General features: G+C 41.7%; 1 protein-coding gene across 2 annotated transcripts; it reads left to right on the top strand.

Annotated features, from left to right (window-relative positions):
- Window positions 1–11901: 11901 nt before the first annotated feature.
- LOC306930660 (zinc finger MYM-type protein 1-like) lies at window positions 11902–19073 on the top strand. 2 transcript variants are annotated; one of them, XM_079511739.1, is made up of 4 exons: window positions 11902–12437; window positions 13677–14790; window positions 15734–15824; window positions 17509–19073. In XM_079511739.1, the coding sequence occupies exons 2-4, from the start codon at window positions 13976–13978 to the stop codon at window positions 18034–18036; spliced, it is 1434 nt and encodes a 477-aa protein (XP_079367865.1). In that variant the 5' UTR covers window positions 11902–12437; window positions 13677–13975; the 3' UTR covers window positions 18037–19073. The 2 variants fall into 2 exon arrangements, with proteins under 2 accessions (XP_079367865.1, XP_079367866.1); XM_079511740.1 differs by having other exon boundaries at window positions 11902–12452.
- Window positions 19074–21697: the final 2624 nt, after the last annotated feature.

Raw genomic sequence — 21697 nt, 5'->3', positions numbered from 1 at the left:
CATGGGTCTTCATGCTAAGTATGAAATATAGAGGCCGACTGTTTTTTAAGTGACAGGGAGAAGCAAACCCCAAGAGGCTGATGCAGTAGGAAACCTGTCTCTGGTCTTAAGAACTCGTACGTGTCATCTTGGTACAGCCAGCAGTGGAGGAGTTAACGTTTTGAGAAGGCTAGGAAAGACTTGCTATTAGGAATTCAGGGGATGTCAAATCCATGCTTGTGGCTTGGTGGTAAAGACATTTGGGTCGAGGCCCTCAGAATGCCACGTGGCATATCCCAAACTGGATATATAGGTCTGGCACTCGACCCTGGTTTCAGTCATGCAGCACATACCAGGGTGTTTCTTAGTGCCGTGCCAGAGAATACCAAATACCAACACATCACACCGTATACCAATGTTTTCTGCTGAGATGGATCTTTATCAAACTGTAAACTAGCTGGAAATCAACAAAGATGAGTCGAGATGAGTTGAAAACTCATTCAGCGACCTGGTTGCTTTTCATCATATCAAGCTTGTTAGGTATATGTAAGCCTAATAGCCTATACGCCCTAACGCCTGCACTGCACGTTTTGTTCTTTTCTAAATATATATTTATGTCCCATATTATATAGGGACGCCAGGTTGAAACAGGTTCAGAAACACCATGATGAGAGACCTGGATTGGCACCAGGGGTGGGTCAGTCGTCGCTGAGTTGCAGTGAGAAATCAAGAGACACCAGGTCCAGATCATGTGGTGCCGGTGTGTATCCAGCTTGGAAGAACGGATGTGGTGCTTGGCACTACATTGTCAGTTTAAACAGAAAGGAGAGCCAGAGAGCCGAGCACAAGCCTCTTATATAAACACAGGTTTAAAAGGAGAACCGCTCTGTGTGAGGTTCCTCTCTCCAGTCACAGTGGTGTGAAATGCCTGCCTGTCTCCGCTCCACCCTTCCAGCGTGCACCCATACCTCTTCCCTGTGTTCCGCTCTTTTTCCTCTCAGTTGATCTTTCAGTCCAATCCCTGATGTCACGCTGTGAGTATATAATATCAGTGTAATCACATTACATTACATCACTAAAAGGTTGAACAACATAATATACCCAAGAGGTATATCAACTTTGTGTCAATCCTTTACTTTGAAGTTTGAAGTGCTCAGCCGGTGAACTCTTAAAACTTTCCGGACAAGTGCATTACATTTTTACTTGTCCGTTGGACAAGTGACTCTTGGTTTCGCTTTTTCTGTGACGCTCCTACCAGCCAACAATATTGTCTGGCATTATTGTCTGGCTTTCCTAATCATCACCTTTCCAATATTCTTAATAGCCCTAGAATGTATTCATGTCTTCCAAATACCAAATACACAGCCATATACAGTATCAGTCCTTAGCAGACTGTAAACGTGTAGCACCTGTGTGTGTACTTACCCAGTAATTAATTCCTAAGACTTTGAGTCAGATATTGTCCTCTAGTTTCAAGTTCTGGCAGAAAACATATGTTGTGTAAAATATCGCCACTTTTACATGAGGAAAGTTAAGCTAGACTGAAAATATAAAAACTTCCTTTGGGGACAGTCAATGTTTGGGAAGCACAAACATATGGCGCACACAATTGGCAGGTGTGTTGCGATTGATGTTGGCGTAATAATTGATATCACACCACCTATTTTGTGTGCCCCATACATTTGTGCTTCCTATAAAAGGGAAGTTTTGATATGTTCAGTCCTGCACTCATTCCGGGCCCCTCGCCGCAGAGAATGTCGTCCCGTGTGCAGCACGTAGAAAAGTGGAGATATTTGTCTTAGGAATCAATTATTGGGTGGGTGCAAGGCAGTGTTACAAGTTTAAATGCAGACGAGGTCAGTCTGCTAACGGATAGGACCGATCTATGGCTGTGTATTTGGAAGACATGAAATATATGTAAGATCATAGACATTATAATCTAGGCCGGGCTATTAACTTGTAAACTTAATGATGATAATGAATTTATTTATATAGCACATTTCAAGACAGGGGGCAGTATTATACGTGTCTTAAGTACCAGGTCTTATGACTTAACTTAAGACCTGGAGGCGTGGTCAATGCTGTTTGGCCACTCAGAATAGCCAAATGGCATTGATCACGCCTCCAGGTCTTAAGTTAAGTAATAAGACCTGGTACTTAAGACACGCATAATACTGCCCTAGTCACAAAGTGCTTTACATAACAGGGTAAAAAACAACAACAATGTAGTCACAGCTACAGCAAGCACAACATGAAAGCATACACACAAAAATAGAATAAGGTATGCAAAAGGAAATTAAGAGAAAGCCTTAACGTAAAGGTGGGTTTTTAGAAGGGATTTAAAACATGACACAGATTTTGCAGGTCTTAAATTAATAGGTAGGGCGTTCCATAGTTTGGGAGCCCGGATTGCAAATGCCCTGCCACCTTTTGTGATAAGCTGGGCTGTGGCCTGTGGGGGTCTCAAGGAGGGCTTTGTCTGAGGACCTGAGTGAACGTGTAACTTAGAGTATTCATCTAATATTCAAACGTATGTACCAAGTAAGACCAACTTACAGTTAGTTGATTTAGGCCTATTTGTGTGCTCGTGCTCCAGACAAGTGACTTTTGTGCCCAGACAAGTGAATGGGAAATGTACTTGTCCGAAGGCCAAGTGCCTCAAAAATGTAATGTCCCTTATCATGAAATCGCTCTTGTGACATCTGGATCATTAGAGGAGAGGTGGCTTCAAACCTCAGACTTGTGGCATGAGTTTGCGTTGAAATCTCACAATCTCTATAAGCTCCAACCCCACCCAACCACCGCCCTTCCATCTACAACAGAAACCTTCCGTATCAAATAGGGAGGATCATTTTGGCCCTTGGGAAGAATGGCATGCATTTTCTTGTACTTCCCGGAATCCCTGTGAAATCAGCATTTAGTGTTCCCATTGGATACTTTAATGAGCAAACCTCTGTTGTTACCGAACAAAGTAAGTGAGGCCTGGCAAAGGAAAGCATGTTAGGAAAGAAGTGGCTCTGTCATTTGAAATAAAATAAGTCATTTATTTCGAGGCGTGAGTCTGGCTAGTCATTGGGAAAATATCCATAGTCCTGTCTTAGTGCCAACCTAAGGGCTGCATACTCACTGCTCCCTGAAGATCGCTGCCAAGAGGTGGGGCTTAAGTCCTGCAATAAATGGACTACAACTTGTTTGCATGGCCTCAGCTCTTTGATGTAGTCATGCTACAAATGTCTGGTGGTAGGAAACGGTAAAGTAGTTGCAGTAATATCAAAATTAAGGAACAAAGTGAAGGAACATTGTCAAATAGGATGAGACATGCACTTTTCTCAGTGCATTACATGTATTTGGAAATGATCTCAAATGCAAGTTGAACAAGCTCCCCACAACCAAGGATATCCAAACCAAACCTGTCTTTTGTGATACCTTCCTGTCTGTCTGTCTCTCTTCAGTAAATCAAAACACAAATCAAAGTTTGTGTCACTAAATAATAATAAATAATAGCTTCAGGAGACAAAGGTCTTACGGACGGCGCACATATTTAATACATTTTGTTTTCTATCAAATGTCTCTTCTGTGCATCTATGAATGCATGTGTCCTCACAAAATAAAATAAGTAAGACTTAACCTCTTATTCTCTGTATCCTCCGTATTCTGGGGAAAACCGTCGCTGAAATTAGCAGATCTACAAGCTCACAACAAGTCATAATATAGAGCAAAAACAAAAGTAGTTTAGAGCCCTGAGGGCCTGTTAGATCACCTATTGCCACATTTTGAATATCTTTCCTCAGACAAATTAAGAGCTGCTGCTGCAATATTTTAACGTGTTCTTCTGTGCAGCACCTGGGATTGTTATCTTTTGGATGTGTGTGCTTTGTGAGCTTTTTGCCATCAGTATAGAATCATGGTGGATCTAATAGTCAGTTAGAATGTTTTGTTAAAGTCTTGCTAATTAAGGTGTATAGGGGAAATCAATCTGAGTGACTTATAAGTGCATTCAATAGGCCGTATCACAACTAGACATACAATACATCCTTTCCAAGCAGAAAACTATTTTATGGTGGTTTGCACACTTGCATAATAGCACAAAGATTAAAGGAGAAAATGCTTGAAATCAAGAGGAAAATAAAGGATATCGCAACATGCTTTTGCTTGCCAGGAGATATGACGGCCTATTGCCATATTCATGTTTGATTCAAATTCATTGTTGCAGTGCAGATAAATCACAAGTTGTACATGCCCCCCCCCCCCCCCCCCCCCCCCCCCACCCTAGACATAAAATTCCTCAGTGTTAATACATCAACATTTGTTTTGTACTTGAAGAGTGTACAAATGCAACCACAAATGTAACCAAATCCATTTGTGTGAGGTTATTGCCAGGTCAAAAATCTGCAACCTGTTTTAATGAGATCCAATGCATGTGTTTGTGGTTTCTCACCCATGTCATCAAGGTTTACAGTAAGTGGAAACAAGTGTCACTCTTAATGGATTCAAAGTCATTACAACGGCGACCCAGAACAAATTTCACTGAACACAACTTTTTAAACTAATCTGTATGGTAGAGTATGTGAATAAAATCACACTTGTGTGAAGTGAGGGGCGCCCATTGTGGTTGGGGAGGGCATGCTGATTTTTTGGGGGGCATGCTTATTTTTGGGGGGGTATGAATAAGACAAACATTAAAAGTCCATAGACTTGGCTGTCACATGACGTCATGTCTGAAAGCCAGACACCCATCAATAGACCTAGCATGCAGTGGTTAGACTTAGAGAGATAGCTGGGCGATTAGCAAGCAGTCTTTGTGCTGGACGTAAAGCTCTCAATCTGAACCCCTCGAGAGGCTGAGGAAATATAGGTGGATGGAAAAATAATACACACCTCATCTCTTACAATCTTAATCCAAAGTGATTTATAATAAGCAAAAACATTTTTTTTTAAAACTAAACCAGTTTATTTATCCTCTAACAAATAGCAGATTATTAATTGATTAAATATTTGCTGAATGTACCCTCATCTGTATTTGAAATGTGGGTAGCTCCCACATTATGCCACATAAGAAACAAAACACCTTCCATTCAATGAAAGACAATTCCATTTTGGCCAAGGGAGATTTTCTTCTGGGCTACAGACAGGACTACGCTCCAGTCTACATTCAACCCCCCCAGCCTGAACCTCTATCAGGAAACACAATCCGGCTCATGGCACAAGTGCATCAACCTGGAATTCAAACCCAGGTCACAGACGACTCCTCACTGCCAAAGCATCTCCCTTTCATCCAAAGACAAATCTATCCTGGCCAAGGAAGGACATTTGGCTTCTGGGCAACAGGCATGGCTACTCTGGTACATAAAGCACATCATCATCGTAACACTAATAAATGAACATGGAAACGGTAGGACGTGCGACAGACTGCATGGCCTCATTGGCCTGTCCAACAGAGGCACGTGGAGAGAAGTGTCAGGGCCCTTTGGCACTTCAAGGCATTTACACAGTCCAGACAACACATTACACGCAGCCTGCACCTGAAACAACAGACACGTTGAATGTGGCTGCTAGTGACAAATTCACCAAGTCGCCATGCAGCGTGCCATGCTGCCTATAACATCATTGAGCAAACACTGGCAGTGTGGTAATCCACAGAGCAGACATAATCCATCACCATTTAGATTTTTTATTTTGTTTTGGATAATGGAAGTTTTCCATTTGCAGTCTACTCTGCATATCTAGGCTTAGATTAATCTAGTTTCAAAGCAGTGTTGTGTTGATAAGGGAACCCAATCCTATACTATGTCAGACTCAGTATCATGGTCAGTATTAGGGCCAGTGTGACAGTATTATGGTCATTATATTGCTTTCAGCTGCCCTCAAACTTCTCTATGCCCCTGTTGAGAAACTAGTGTGGGTGGACACATAATATTGGGCTCCATTTTCGTCACCGCTAAACCCCTTATCCCTAAACTTCTTTGCCTTTTTTACTATTTTGAAAAACATTTTTGAATAGTTCAACTAGCCAACTAGCCAATTGTGAGCTTGTAGACTGGCAATTTTAACTATTCAAAAAGGTTTTGCAAAATAGTAAAAAAAGGCAAAGAAGTTTAGGGGTTTAGCGGTAACGAAAATGGAGCCCATAATGTCATATGCCGACAATAGCTGATCTACAATGCATCGCAACACGTTGTGAGCTCGTATCTGCTATTTTCAGTGCGACACCGTGGTGTGATGGAGTAGCCTATACATTAAGGCAACGCAGCGTCTGCATTTTTATGAGTGGGACTACAATACTACACGCTCCCCTCCCTACTATGGCAGTGGAAACAACTGATCACTCCATATCATTTTACATTCTCTGATGGATTTTTCAGCCATGTTGCACTCTCTGCTGTAATGGAACATCGACTCATATAAAGATACACATGGCAGGCTATTTAAAGACAGTGCTCGTGCAGCTATTCTCTCCTTTCTTTTTGTTTTTCTTTCTTTTGTTGGCCGGTTTTCCACTACCAATGCCAAATCATTTTGCATTTCTATTGGGAAAAGTGTTTCAAGTGATGCAAATGAAAAATAAACATTATTGTGCATTTGGGGGTTAATCGTCATTTGTCAGGATCTGAGAAATTATCATTTTGCATCCAGTCATTTAAACTGTCTTGCAATACATGGAGTCTAATTATTCTGTATGAAGGCATGAATACATAATTGCCAATGTATGAGAGTGTATACAACTTTGATTGACCATGTGTTGACCACTGTATATCATCGCCACAGAATTGCCACAAAAGTATACTGGTCTTCCATGCGAGCGCTGCAATTTCTACATATCTATATTGTGCTTGCATCTTCTTGCCCTTGGGAATGGCATTGCATCAAGCAACCTATCTCAGTGAGTTTTGACACTCAAATCAGGCCTCATGCTTGAGCCTCAGAGAAGAGCAAAGCAGGTGTGTCCTGGGTTTTATTACAGTTGAAGGTTGGCTATGTCAAAGGGGCCCATGTTTACATGATCTGATGGACAAGGTCGCAGTGCCGTGCCCAGGAGAACAAGAGACACCATGCATCAGGTTTTCATTAGTAGCTTACTGCATGCCACTGTCAAATTGTCTTATCTGTACTAAATGATTCTTTCATAACTTGTAAACATACTTAGATTTAGGCTTATGTAACATGTTAGCTATTGTGGCAGTATAGAGTGTGGTTTGTCCATTATGATGAATTCCTGTTCTGTTCTTTGTCCATATAGAAGTGTCTATTTGTACGTCTCTAAATGTTGATGAATTGAACATGGTGGACCCTATTGTAAACAAGTGTAATGCTTAATTGGGTCCTCCACTCACAGTTAACAGCCTTTGTATTGGGTTTGTGCTTGAAATGTACTGTAATTCTGCAAACTGTTAATAAATATTTCAATCAATCAATCAATCAATGTTTGTGTGCAGCAGTGAAGAAGTGAAGAATTCATTTGACTGATTTTCTGTCAGTCTAGAGTCCTGTGACTCCTGTCCTTTAGTTGCAGTGTGTGGGGTCACGCCACAGCTACAACATCTCCACTACACCACTGGCTAATCAGTCTGTTACTATACACTGAGGTATGGCCACAGCTTCTGCAACATGGTGGAGGGTGAAGCAGGAAGACCATAACTTCCAGTGAACAACCTTGGGATTATTACATAAAATTAAACAAATTGTTTGGTCTAAACTCCCCCCTGTCAGGGTGTAAAGGAGCATCTTGGACACTCATGCATGAAGGAAGCATGAGTTCAAGTCCGTTGCTCTCCCAAGGTTGGCGGAGGGTGTGTAGAGCCCAGGATCACATTAGATAATTGACACAGGGGTGAAAAATGGGTTACAAAATCGTGGGATAAAAATTACAGGGAAACAATTCCTTGATCCTGTAAGCAATGTCAGAGAACCCAAACTATATTCTCTAAGCACACATAAAAGATGAATAACTGCTCATTTGTTTGGGGTAAAAGGAGGGAATCCAGATGCTGTCTGTTGATGCGGAATGGTTCATAAATCACACTTATATGTACCAACTCCACTTTATCATCAATGCATTCTTTAAACTGTAGCCTACCATGATCCAAATCAACTCTGTGTTGCTGAGCCAAGAGTACCGTTCTTTCATTCTTTCATGACTGGGTTGTTGATTTGGGCTTGTTGTACCAACTTGGCATAATCTTAACCAAAAATGCCCCCCCACCCCCTCTTCCTTTCAAGCAAATTAATTGTGTTGAATAAATCATTCAAGTCCAACTCCAACTTCCAAATTCATCCTTCATCCACAGTAGCGTGAGTAGTAAGTGATTTTCAAAATAGATAATACTTTCAGATGGCCAACCTTCCTTCAAGTCAAATAATTAATCTGTTTTTTACGTGCAGGATATTATGACCCGCTTTAATTTAAATGTTGTGTAATACATTTATATATTGTTACCAAATTGTTTTGGTCAAAGGTTGTCTGCTTATTAAAGAGCTCTTTAATAAAGAGCTCTTTAATAAGCAGATCAGGATAACAATTCTATCCAATCAGGAGATTTATCAGCTTCAATTTGATAGTGTTACAGTTTCAATTTTGTCTGATTTTGTTTCATCACTATTGTGTATCCTGTTGAGATCTCTCTCCTCATTGGATAGAATTGGTATTCTGAGCTGAACATTTATTTTATTTACTTTTAACACATCTTTTTAAAGAACTGGAGAGGCGTGGAAACTCCTGGTACTGACAGTCAATAGTAATAATTTTAATTATCACCACAATTAAAATTGTGTTGTTAGAGAGATGACATGTAACAAATGTCAAAAGCCAAACTTTCAACATTATGTTTATATTGCATTATGCATAAACCCTGGCAGGCCAACCTTAACTGTCATATAGGCCTAACTAATATAGCCTATATAAGGTGACATGTGAGGTCACCACAACCATAACCATTCTATACAAATACAGAAACCTCAAGTCTACTACTTTTCCAGTGAATATGATACCCTGCCATCTGGTGCTTGGCTCTTCTTGATATTACACCTTAGTAGTTTTTGACTACCGGTACTTCAACAAGTCTGCACTGGATCAGTTAAGTTGTGATCAGCAATGACATTTTAAATGGTAGTTAAATTGATATGTAGTGATGTAATTGATTCAGTAATAGGCCTACGTATGCCCAGCTCTAGTCTCTATAAACTAGTAGTCAGTCAGTGCTGTTCTTGCCTGCAACATTAAAGTAGGGGTGTCACTGTCATTGAATGTAAAAGTTTGCTATTTCTTAACACATAATTATGCAAAAAACAGTGGATGGCAAGGCTTTCTATGGCTCTGGAAATGGGTTCACTTCACTCTCTACTGTACTGCTCTACTCGTACATGCGACGTGATTGCCATCTTGTGGCGAAATGGATGTAGCGCAGTACGGCAGACGGTGGTTGCTTACTGGTAGTGGCAGAATACCTGAGCACCGTGACCGACCCAAAACAAAGAAAAATCCTAACTAGGTACAGACTCAGTGAACACAGTCTTGCGATCGAGAAAGGCCGTCATAGGCAGTACCTGTATCCCGAGAGAAGACAGACTATGCACCCACTGCACACAAAATGAAGTGGAAACCGAGCTACACTTCCTAACCATCTGTCCATTGTACCAAGACATCAGAGACACATACTTCCCACAGATTACAACCACATACGGAGATTTTGAAAACATGACCAATGACAAAAAACTCCCATATCTGCTGGGCGAAGTACAACAATGTGCAAACACAGCAGCAAGATTTGTGAGTTGCTGTGATAGGAGAAGGATATCAAACGGAACACAACCACCCTAAAGACTAATCATTGTGTATATTCCTGCACTATACCTGCATCCAGTGATCTTGGTACAATATAGAAATTGATCTATTGAAGATTCTGACGTTCAAATGTACATCTTTTTTGTTTTGATTGTATTGCTGTATTGTTGTATTGTGCTTTCTGCTTTGGCAATGTAAACGTATGTTTTCTCATGCCAATAAAGCCCTTTGAATTGAATTGAATTGGTTCAATACAAGCAAGGGTTTAACTTGGAGGTGATGTGACTGAATCGATGTTCAAAAAAAGTAATAATAGAGGGTATGCACATGCATAAAGTGAATGGCAGATCGAGTGGCAAATCGAGTGGCAAAGTGAGTGACAAAGTGAATTTAATGTTGATTAAAGTAATTTAATGCAATCAAATGTGACTTTTCTGTTTGGATGCATGGGCTGTCAAGGCCAGAAAGTAGTTTTTTGCCAGGCATTTCCGCATAACTTCCCGGTATGATGATGATGTCACGCGCATACCTTCTATAATCGTATGTAATTCATATTTTGTCCAAATGTACATCATTATCTGTGTTTTGTTACCTACCGTGTTTACTAGCTTTAATTGTATAATAATAATAATAACAATCAAAAGTAAAATCAACAAACTATAAAAACTGGTGAAATACATTGGTCAAACTGTCAAATGATATAAGAAAGAGAAAAGAAAAAAAGCTGTACTACAAGCTCACAACTTGAGCTTGTAGATCTGCTGTTTTCACAATATTTATCACACTAAATGTAATTGTATTTTGGGGGGTCCCAGCCTGAAACGTTTGAGAACCTCTGGCCTATGGGGTTTAAGGAGAACCTCTGGTCTATGGGGTTTAAGGTTTAATAACCTCTGGTCTATGGGGTTTAAGGTGAACCTCTGGTCTATGGGGTTTAAGGTTTAAGAACCTCTGGTATATGGGGTTTAAGGAGAATCTCTGGTCTATGGGGTTTAAGGTTTAAGTTGATCACTATTATAATAATACTAGACATATCCTCCCTTCAGCTGCACCTCTCATAGCATTAACACATTTCTTGCTAGACATTTCGGGCAGAGGACATGTCATTTGAAAATATATTTTGACTTCTACAAAACGTGCTTGCACAACTGTGACTAGTGAGAAGCGATACTGTAGTGATAACTTGACATGGCTCTCCTCTGTGACACTTTTTACACTTTTGTAATGAAATAAATAATATATTATTTTAGCATTCAGTCGCGAGCCTCCCATGGTGTGTGTACCGTGCTGTCCTCTCACACCAGGCTGTAACAGGACACTGCCTTGCTCGAGAGGAACCGGAGGAACCGAACCGAGGGTCGAACCAAAACGTCCACTCTGCCTCCGGAGCCAGCAGCGCCACCTTGAAATGTTCTACAATTACTTTAATGCATCTAAATGTGAGTGACAGTTAAGTGTCGAAGTGTCCTTGAGCAGCCGCCGAACCCCTGATTGCTCCCGATGTGCAGGTTGGTGCCTTGCATGGTTTCCTCCACCATCGGGGGGTGAGTATATTATATACTCACCCCCCGACTATATACTGTATATAGCCTGAAACAGACCTGTGCTTTTCTGGCCACAGAGGACCAGAGATATTCCCTTTGTCCTTTAGTAGACTGGTCATGTTCCCTCTGTCCTAGTACACTAGTCATGTTCCCTCTGTCCTAGTAGACTAGTCAAACACGCCACAGCCCTTTGGACTGGCATGTTGACATAACTGTTTGCGTCTCTGCCTTTCTGTATCAGTGAGTGACAAATAAACCCTCTTCTATCTTGAATCCTTTTTGCCAGCATCATTCTTGTGAGAGCAACAAAGGGTTGTGTAATTGTCTGTTGGTTTGTATGACATGATGACTCGCTGTACGGCTGTAGTGCGTGTGTGGTCGGGGGGGGGGGGGGGGTTGTAGATGTCTGCATGGTAGATGACTGAAGACAGGGACTGTGTTCCTCCACCTCACAGCTGTCTATGATACCGTCTGGTACAAAGACCTCATAGTGAAACATTTCTTCTTCTTTTTTTCGCCACTAGGGGGTGGGAAAAATAAAAAAGCATAGACTTATAAAGGATAGAGTGAGGACCAGGGCTGAGGCCCGCCCATAACGTGATACCGTCATACCCCCCCAACAAAACAAAACAAACATGGTGGGGACTGGGCAAGAAAAGTAGATAGTGATCTGTTTAAAGCTGATTTTTTTCTTCACTTTGGACTTTGCTTCAACAATGGCGAATACTATTTTAATTCACAACAACTCGATCGTCTCATTGAGAGAAATACCGTTCAGTCAACGCAGTCTTGAGGGTAAATCAGCTCTTAAAAAACTAGGAAGACCCACACCAAAGGTATTCATACAGCAAAAGGTCTCTGAAAAGAGAGACCACTCGAGAGATGGGGACGGGGGTCGGCGATCATATATCCGTACATTTAACACAAGCTGGTACGAGAAGAAAAAGTGGCTGGCGGGATGCGACGTCGCCAACGCTCTGTTCTGCTTCCCGTGCCTCCTGATCCGCCCTGGAGAGGACCACGCGTGGACCTCCGCGGGCTTCACCGACATGCGCCACCTGTCGACGATGCTGAAGAAACACGAGATGTCAAAGATGCACATGGACAGCTGTCTCAAGCTGGCGTCTTTCGGACGGGTCTGTAATGGAAATGTACATTTATATTCCTGTATAATAAGACTACTAGTACGATTATTGACTTATTATATTCATTATTCATCTTATTTTAAGTATTACTTTGATACTGTATGTATAAGGAGCCATCTGCATTAGTGTTCAGTGGGAAAGGAGAACTGCTTAGCCAAATACTGCAGCGTCAGTGTTGCTTGATTAATTAAATCCTTGGGGTTATGCCTTTCATCGTCCTGGAACTAACATCTATATGCAGGTTTTACCAACACTATGTTCAGCATCAGTCTCCTCCCGTTGCCTTCCGAGGCAACTGGACACTGCCCGTTTGAAATGTCTATTCTCATTTCAATCCATTACTCTCTTTGTCTCCACCAGGCCGAAGGCATGGTGAGAGAGTATGTTTTGCACTCCGTCCGTGTGTGTGTCCGTCCGTGTGTGTGTGTCCGTCCGTGTGTCCTTCCGTCCGTCCGTTACCAGCTAATCTCCGGCACCGTTAACCCGGTCGATGCCAAACTTTGCACACACACTCCCTAGATGCCAACGATGAACCTCGCCCCGCATTTTCCAGAACGGCCTGTTCTAGCGCCACCATGAGGCAGCTTTTCACATTTGTTACCTAAAACTGCACCGATCTGCGTGAAACGTTGCATGCACACTCCCTAGAGGCCAAGGACAAACCTTTGCCCTGCATTTTCCGCATCTGTCTTTTATAGCGCCACCAGGAGGCCGACTTTTGTAAAACACATTTTTGGATATTACTCCTCCAGATTCTGTCCAAAAATCTCACAAATCGTTACACAGTATCTCTATGGTCATGTGCTCAAGTCGGATCTGTCCGATATTTCATATTCCACCCTAATTGGCTATAATTGCCTTTCACAGTTTGCAAGATTGCCCCGTTTTGAACAAAAGCCTCAAATCAGGAACACAGCATGCAATTTACGTTAAATCTTTCACACATTTTCTTACTAGGCTGAGGAATATATCCCACCCTTTTCACATTGGCCTGTTATAGCGCCACCAACAGGTTGATTGGAACAAAATGCCTCAAATCATCCAATTGCCATACAAGGCAAACATGTTTATATTACTACTAAACATTTTGCCAAACATCTCACAGTCCTATCCTCCTGGTGGAGACCTGTGCCCAGAAGGGCACTTTTTCTAGTTTCATTATATTATTGTCATCTGTTGTATCAAATAAACCTACTAAAGACATTTAGTTGCAATTCTTCATTCTCTCAGGTCAACATCATCACACAGCTGGACGAGACCTACAGGGTGTCCGTGTGTCGGCACAACTATGAGGTGAGCAGGAACCGACACGTCGTGGCCCGTCTCTTGGACTGTGTGAAGTTTAGTGGCGTTTTCGAGCTGGCCCTACGAGATGACAACGAGACGCGCTCCTCCTCTGTAAGCCCTGGTGTTTTTCGTGGACTGGTCGACTTGGCATCGCTAGACGAGGTGTTTGAGGAGCACGTCAAAACCGCCAGGTGTTCAAAGGCACATCGTCAAAGCCTGTGCAGAATGATCTGCTGGACTGTATGCTGGCGGTCACCAGGGAGCGCATCGTGGAGGAGGTGAAATCGGCTAGATTTGTGGCGATTCAAGCGGACGAGACCCAGGACATTTCCGCACAGTCTCAGCTGGCCCTCGTGCTGAGATACATAGACGGGAACCATTCCGTGCAAGAGCGTTTCTTTGAGTTCATCCCCATCTCTGAGTCCGTTTCCAGTGCAATTTTGGAGAGACTGGAAACTCTTTTCACCAACGATGACAGAGGTAAGCTCATCGCGCAGGCATATGACGGGGCCAGTGTGAGGCAGGGAGAGATGGTTGGTGGTGTGCAGCAGAAGGTGCGGGAACATTATGAGAATGCACACTATGTGCACAGCTATGCACACGAGCTGAATCTGGTGATGCAGCAAGCCACCTCAAATATCGCGGCAGTGAGAGTTTTCTTCTCTGAATTGGGTGGCATTGCCAGTTTCTTTACTCGGTCGCCCAAACATATTGCCATTCTCGACCAGGTCGTCGCACAGAGGCTGCCCACAGTGTCAAGCACGAGATGGAACTTCAGCAGCGGAATCGTCAGCACCGTCTATCTGAACCAAGAAGTCCTCATGGAGTGCTTTGAAGTCATCAGGTCAGCCAGCGTATTTGATGGCACCACAGTGAGGGAGGCGTCTGGATTCACCAGGATGCTGCAGGATGAGGAGTTCCAGTTTTTCCTGCAGCTCTTTCATCAAATCATGCCCCACGTTAACACGCTGTACCAGCTGCTGCAGAGGAAGGCCATTAACGCAGTCATCATCCAACAGGCCCTCCATACATTCACAAGCAATGTACAGGCCATAAGGTCAGATCACCTGCTGTAGGACTGTTCTAGCTGTAAGTAACTCTTAGATGCTATTTTTAACCCATTTTTGGCGGGAACCCCCATGTTGTAATTTAGCTATTGAAAAATAGCAGATCTACAAGCTCTACGAGCTTGTAGATCTGCTATTTTTGAAAAGTCATGAAAATGTGGCGCAAATCTTTTTTAACTAAAATATTGGCTTCTGGGGGGGTCCCTGGAACTACATATTTTGAGATGGGGGTCAGTGGCCCAATAGAGATAATTCTGGGGGTCCTTGACATGAAAAAGGTTGAGCACCACTGACATAGAAACATGGATTTTTCAGAAAAAATCCATGTAGAAGCCTCAGTCGACCTCAGTCCAAAATGGGTTAATATCTGGCATCTAGAGTAGAGTTGCAATACCAACCCATGACAGCCCATACATCCAAACAGAAAAGTCTGAAATGCTTGTATTAAACAATGTTAAACTCACCAACATCCAACATTGCAGCTGTACAGAAAGCTTGGATGAGTTGGAATATCCTCTTTGTATCTGCCAAGTTATTGTTTAATAGAAATCCACCATCATGTTATGAGCTACTTTCAGATCTATCTTTTCTGTTTGGATGAATGGGCTATCAAAGGTTGGGATTTGCAATTCTAGATGCCAGATATTAAAAATAGCATCTATGAGTTGCTTGCGGCTAGTATTGTTCATACTGAGTCAATATTAGAATGGTCAGAACCAAATGTACGCAATAACAGTTAAACTCACGCAACAGTTTTTATATTTTCCCAGCCATTCCTACTCCCAGACTCTCATTGACTAACTGATGATCATTCCCATTAAAACAGACAGTTTGCATTAATTCTAAGACCGGAATTGTAAAATGCCATGGCAATGACATACTGTACTGTCTTGTTCATATACTAACAAACACTGTTGTTCTGTCTACCTTCAGGGACCAAGCACAGCAGCAAGTACCAAAAACTGAAGACGTACATTCACGGAGGGTCTTCGGAGAAAAAGAGAAGCAGATGCTGTGTAAAGCGGTATAGCTTTCAGTTAACTTGTCCTATTGCATTTTTTAATGTCATTTACATTAGACTTCAAATAATGTGGTATCCCAACCCGAAAATGTGGCTATTTAATGGAGAGATGGAGAGAGAGAGACCCCTGTTGCTGAACAAACACTTTATACTATGATAACTATCAAAATAGAGCTCCAGAGTGGGGTCAGTTAACAGTGAGAAAAGGTTTATCAAGCTGTGGGCTAGCACATGAGAATTGAGACGCACATTGAGAATGCATTGAAATGACATTAAAAAGCCTCACCATATAACTTTTTAATGAATAAGATGTATGGTAGTGTATGTTAATACAATACTCTATTTTGTCTCCCTGCTCTTCTATTAAGACATTTAGATCATGTCAAAGGTGATGTCACACCTAGACGTGAATTTTGAACTGATGGTCAAGATTCAATTTATCCCTTGAGCAAGCAGACAGGCTCTATTAGGTCAATGGTAAAAATGTCAGCACTTGCACAGGATATCGGGTTCAAATCCAGGGTAGAAGATGAAAGTTACATAGTGTAGCTTTAACATTGAAGTCAATGAGACCACGTGGGTGTTCCCAGTAGGCTACGCGGAAACGCCATACAATGCCCAGTCGCTTCCTGCGAGCGTGCAATTCTTTTCGGGATTGAGTCAATCCAATCCACTTAATTTATAAAGCACATTTAACACAACAGAGTTGAAACATTAAAAAAAAAAAATAATAATACCAAGGGCGAAAACAACAATACAAAAACAGGGCAGTTTTTACTTTCAGACGTGATTTATTAAACACAAACGGCCAGCTTCTGAGGGTGGGCTGTATAGGGGGCAGCCTGTGATGATGTGCTCGGCAGTCTGTTTGCAGGCTCGCCACACTTGCATGCCGCACTGTCCGACAGGCCCCCACTTCTTCATAGATGACTTGAAGCGTCCCACGCCACAGCGTAGACGGTTCAGCGAGGTCCATAGATGGCATGGCATCCGATATTTGTACTTATAGGTCCAAGTTTAAGTGTAGCCTGTTCATAATAAACGGCCACCGTTTTGTACTTTAGTACAGTGTTATTTAAGTGTAGCAAAAATAAAATACAAAGGTAAGTGTTTCTTTTTGGTGTAGCGGAATTAAAATCCCAAAGAAGAAACACTACTTTTTGTATTTTAATTTCTAATATTTTATGTCATTTCTCATGAGTGACACAGCGTGCTACTGTGTCCTGACTCCTGTGTGGCGACACAGTTAAGGGGCGTCATTTACTCAAAGCGGAAAAGAAATCCATGCTCGCTGGCCAGTCAGATTTTAGAGTTGCATGGTAGTCAATCTGAGAACCCGTCGACGGCAAACAAAGGAAAAACAGTGCCCTGTCTCGAGTCGAGAGACTACATGGTGGTACTCATTTACCTTTTTATAATAAAGGGTATGCGCGTGACATCATCATCATACCCGGAAGTTATGTGGGAATGCCTACTGATTGGCAAAAAACTACTTTCTGGACTTGACTTGATACATCCAAACAGAAAAGTCCTATCTGATTGCATTAAATGACTTTAAACCACATAAAATTAACTTTGCCACTCGATCTGCCATTCACTTTATGCATGTGCATACCCTATATATATATATATTTATATGTTATGTATATAATTTTAATTAATATATATTTTGTATTATTTTGGACAGGTCTGCGACACTATCCTGACCCACGCCACACAAAGGTTCTCCTTCACTGACCACCTTGTAAGTGCCACACTGCTCCAAGGACACATGTTTAAAGACCACCGCCGTAGATTCCCTGTTGAGGCTCTGAACATCGCCGCAAGAGCCTACCCCATGCTGAACACGGCCCAACTCAAGACCGAACTGTCCCTGATATACGATAGTCCCGAATTCAAAGGCTGCTGTGGCGCAACGGCGCTCTATCAGCTTCTCCTGGTGTATGACCTCCAGGAGACCTTTTCTGAGACTGTAGCTCTGTTGAACATCCTCATAGCCACTCCCATGACAACAGCTGAAGCTGAGAGACGTTTCCCCACCTTAAAGAGAATCAAGGCGTTCCTGAGAAACACAATGGGACAGGAACGTTTGAATGCACTGGCCATGCTTTCCATGGAGAGGGAACTCATTCAGAACATTCCGGATTTCAATGAAAGTGTCATTGATAAGTTTGCTGCTTTGAAGGACAGACAAGCAAAATTCCAGTATAGGTGAGACATGTAAATTGGAGGTGGAGTGCTGGTGCTAACAGTCATTGTTATATGCGGCGCCAAAACTCTTATTTGTTGACAGCATACTTAGTCTTAGTTTACATCATGGCTTAGTTTTTATTACGTTTTTATTTCGTTTTTGTGATGAAAAAGGTAGTCAACGAACATTTTTCATCATGGTTTTAGTTGACGAAATTAACACACAAATTAACACATGCACTCTGTTGTGCTTTGTATTCGTTTGTGCGTTTTGAGTCCTTCAGAGCAGTGGTTCTCAAACTGTGACAAATGGCCACCATCGGCCAACATTGGTCAAGTATTACCTAAGAAAGAGGCAAGCATTGTGAAAATGGCAAATCTACATGCTCACAACGCCTCGCAATGCGAGACATTGTGAGCATGTAGATCTGCTTTTTTCCACAATTTGGAACTGTGGAACAGAGTCAAACAAAATGTAATGTCTGAACTCCTACAATTCCAAGTGCTTGTCAGGGTGGGGGTCCCCAGTTCAAATATGATTATTTTGGGGGGTCTACTCGCAGCCTCAATAGTTTGAGAACCACTGCCTTATCTTAAAGCACTGGGTCACAGAAGCCAGGTTTTTGTACAAGTCACGTTTTGGTAGATTAGATTAGAGTAGAGAATACATTTAGTTCAATGAGTTGTTTGTTAGGTTAGTGGTTCAAAATCAAGGTTAGGTTTAGGATCCATCCATCTTCAACCGCTTATCCGGAATCGGGTCACAGCGGTAACAGTTGCATAACAATCAGAGACACACAGCATTAAACTACACGCTACAAGTACATCCCATCTACAGTGTAGAACATCATGTTTTATTGTGCACCTTATTCATACTGTATCATTCCCTGCTCCTCAGTTATCTGTTATGACTCACATATCTTATGGTGACATAATGTGACATCCAACATGTCATCTATGTCAGTGCTTCTCAAACATTTTCCCCAAATTGATATAATTACATTTGACTGTCGACTGTTGTATTATTTTTGAATAGCCGCAAAATAAAGGTGCTTAAGTGTTTAACCACTTGAATCCTAGTAGGCCTATCCCTCTTCTGTTGCTAACTTTGGTGAAAATAGCAGATCTGCAAGCTCACAACAGGTCGCATTGTGGCTCGTTGTGAACTTGTAGTTTGGTTATTTTCAGTGTAGAGTAGACTCTGTTTTAACTCTACACTGTACACTTTAAACAGGAGGGTGCCAATGGGTTTCCGAGGCTAATTTGGAACGAACTACTACTAAGTACGATTTAAGTCTTTAAACTACTCCTCATTTAACTGCAGACGTGGAACCTACACGTTGTGAGCTTGTACATATAGAATTTCACAAATATTAGTATTTTGCTGAGAAAATGTCAAATGGGATTCTGCGTTTGGTACATTTAAGTGTTTAAGTAGGCCTACCTGTATTTTTAGTATACTGCGAGATCAGAACAAGCAGAGTAAGTATGGGTGTGCAGTATAGTCAGCAAACAAGAAGGTAAATACCGTACATACATTTTATTAGATTGCAGAGAGGACAATGTAGTGCCTCAAAGATACCAGGTAAACGATGAACCAACCAAGCATGATGAAGTATCTGTCCAAATGACAAAACATATCTTAACATTTTGTGCTCAAGAAAGAAATAATCTAAAAGTAACAAAAACATGGGGACAAGTGACCATGATATATCTGCATATTAAACTTCCATCAATCAAATAAAGAATACATAAACATACCGTGTGTACACTATGCATGTACTGTATATAGCCTACCTGGCTGTTATCTTTAGAATATATATTTTAGGTTGGCCTGGGCCGTGGCTCAGCGTCCAGGCACCTTGGCTGGTAAGCCAGCTTTACAGCGGGTTCGAGTCCTGATCCCGACGAACTTTGCTGTGTGTCCTCTCCCATCTCTCTCCCGTTTCCTGTCTACCTAGTACCTACTATCATCTGTCAAATAAAGGCAAAAAATATACTGAACCACTTGAACCCCAGCATCCATATTCTGGGGGGAACATTAGCCAAAAATAGCTTAGTTTGTGGTACTTCGACTTAAGTAACAAATCAGAGTAGTTCTCCTACTGTCTGTTATCCTTGGTCCTGATAATGTATGGTCCAGCTCATTCCAGCTCATTCTGATTAACATTCAGCTGAGAAGCAACAAGCCACACAAGTCGGAACGGTGAGTCCATTTTCATGTTAAATTTAATGATGATTAAATGATGATTTGATATAATGTTCACTTTAGCAAACTTGTAGTTTAGTACCATTTGATGGTGTCGTATCTTACGACAATGGTGAAGCAGAATGCAGGCTAGAGCTAATACTTTATAAAAGAAACATACGATCACTGTCCCCAAACTTCAATACTTTAACAGTTTGCAAAAGAAAAAGGTAGAGGTGTACAGTTATACAATAATGTTAAAAGGATAACTCAAAAACCCTGGTTTCCATTGTGGTCCTGTGTATTCCATTCATCAAGAAAGACATATAAAGACATAAAATACTATATACACGATCATCAATACTAGGAGCAGGAAAAGCATATTTACAGGGAAAACTTAATTATGTATTTATTATAATTAGTATTGTTATGAAATTATATGTTCTTCATTCATTCTGTTTGTAGATGAAGATGTATTTGCTGCTCCCTGTGTCCATACTGGTTCTTATGGCCTGGCTGGTAACTTATCAAGAATAAAGTAAGTACTTCTCACACGGTGTGAGGCAAGTCCTGACTCCTGATGTGACAACCACACATTAGCATTACAACATATAGGCTACAACTACGTATACAAAATGTCAGGTTTTTGTTTGTTGTCTTCACCAGCCGAAGGCATGGGGTGAGTATGTTATGCACTCCGACCATGTGTCTGTCTGTCTGTGGACAGCTCTGGCGTCTTGATCGCAGCCAAACTCTGCACACACACTCCCTGGATGCCAGAACTGAACCTCTGCCCCAATTGTTTTACATGGGCCTGTTATAGCGCCACCAGGAGGCCGATATTTGCAAAACACATTTTTTGACATTACACCTACAGATTTTGTCCAAACATCATGCAAATTGGTACACAGTCTCTCTATAGCCATTCAAATTCTTTCAGATGTTTCATACTCCTTCCTGATCGGCTAAGATTGGCTTCCAAAGTTCGCATGAGTGTTCCGTTTTGAACAAAATGCCACAAATCACGAATACATGGTGTGATTTCCGTGAAATTGCCACTTGAAACCTCTCAAATCAGCCTCATGGTGGCGCTATAACTGACCTATTTGTGATTTTACCTATAACTACACAGATCTGTTTAAAACATTGTACACTAGTAGAGGCAAAGGAAAAACCATTGCCCTGTAATTTTCACATCTGCTCTTTATAGCGCCACCAGGAGGCCCACATATGTAAAACACATTTTTTGATATTTCTCCTTCAAATTTTATCCAAATGTCACGATAATCGGTACACATGATCTCTATAGTCATGTGATCAAGACGGGTCTGTTTGATTTATCATATTCCATCTTGATTGCCGGCTTCTAAAGTTTACAGGAGTGGCCCGTTTTGTACAAAATGCTGCAAAACATGAACGCAGCGTCCGATTGCGGTGACACTGTGCATGCATATTCCCACTAGGCTGAGGAAGAAATGCCACTTGACTTTTTCCTTTA

This window comes from Electrona antarctica (genome assembly GCF_951216825.1).
Source record: "Electrona antarctica genome assembly, chromosome: 10".
Classification (NCBI taxonomy): domain Eukaryota; kingdom Metazoa; phylum Chordata; class Actinopteri; order Myctophiformes; family Myctophidae; genus Electrona; species Electrona antarctica.
The sequence above is the reverse complement of the archived record's forward strand: the minus strand, read 5'-3'. Positions and strand labels throughout refer to the sequence as shown.

Coding starts and splice junctions, on each gene's coding strand:
- LOC306930660 (XM_079511739.1), top strand. CDS start 13,976: ATGCTGGCGGTCACCAGGGAGCGCATCGTGGAGGAGGTGAAATCGGCT. Junction 14,791..15,733: donor AGCAATGTACAGGCCATAAG/GTCAGATCACCT, acceptor GTCTACCTTCAG/GGACCAAGCACAGCAGCAAG. Junction 15,825..17,508: donor AGCAGATGCTGTGTAAAGCG/GTATAGCTTTCA, acceptor TATTTTGGACAG/GTCTGCGACACTATCCTGAC.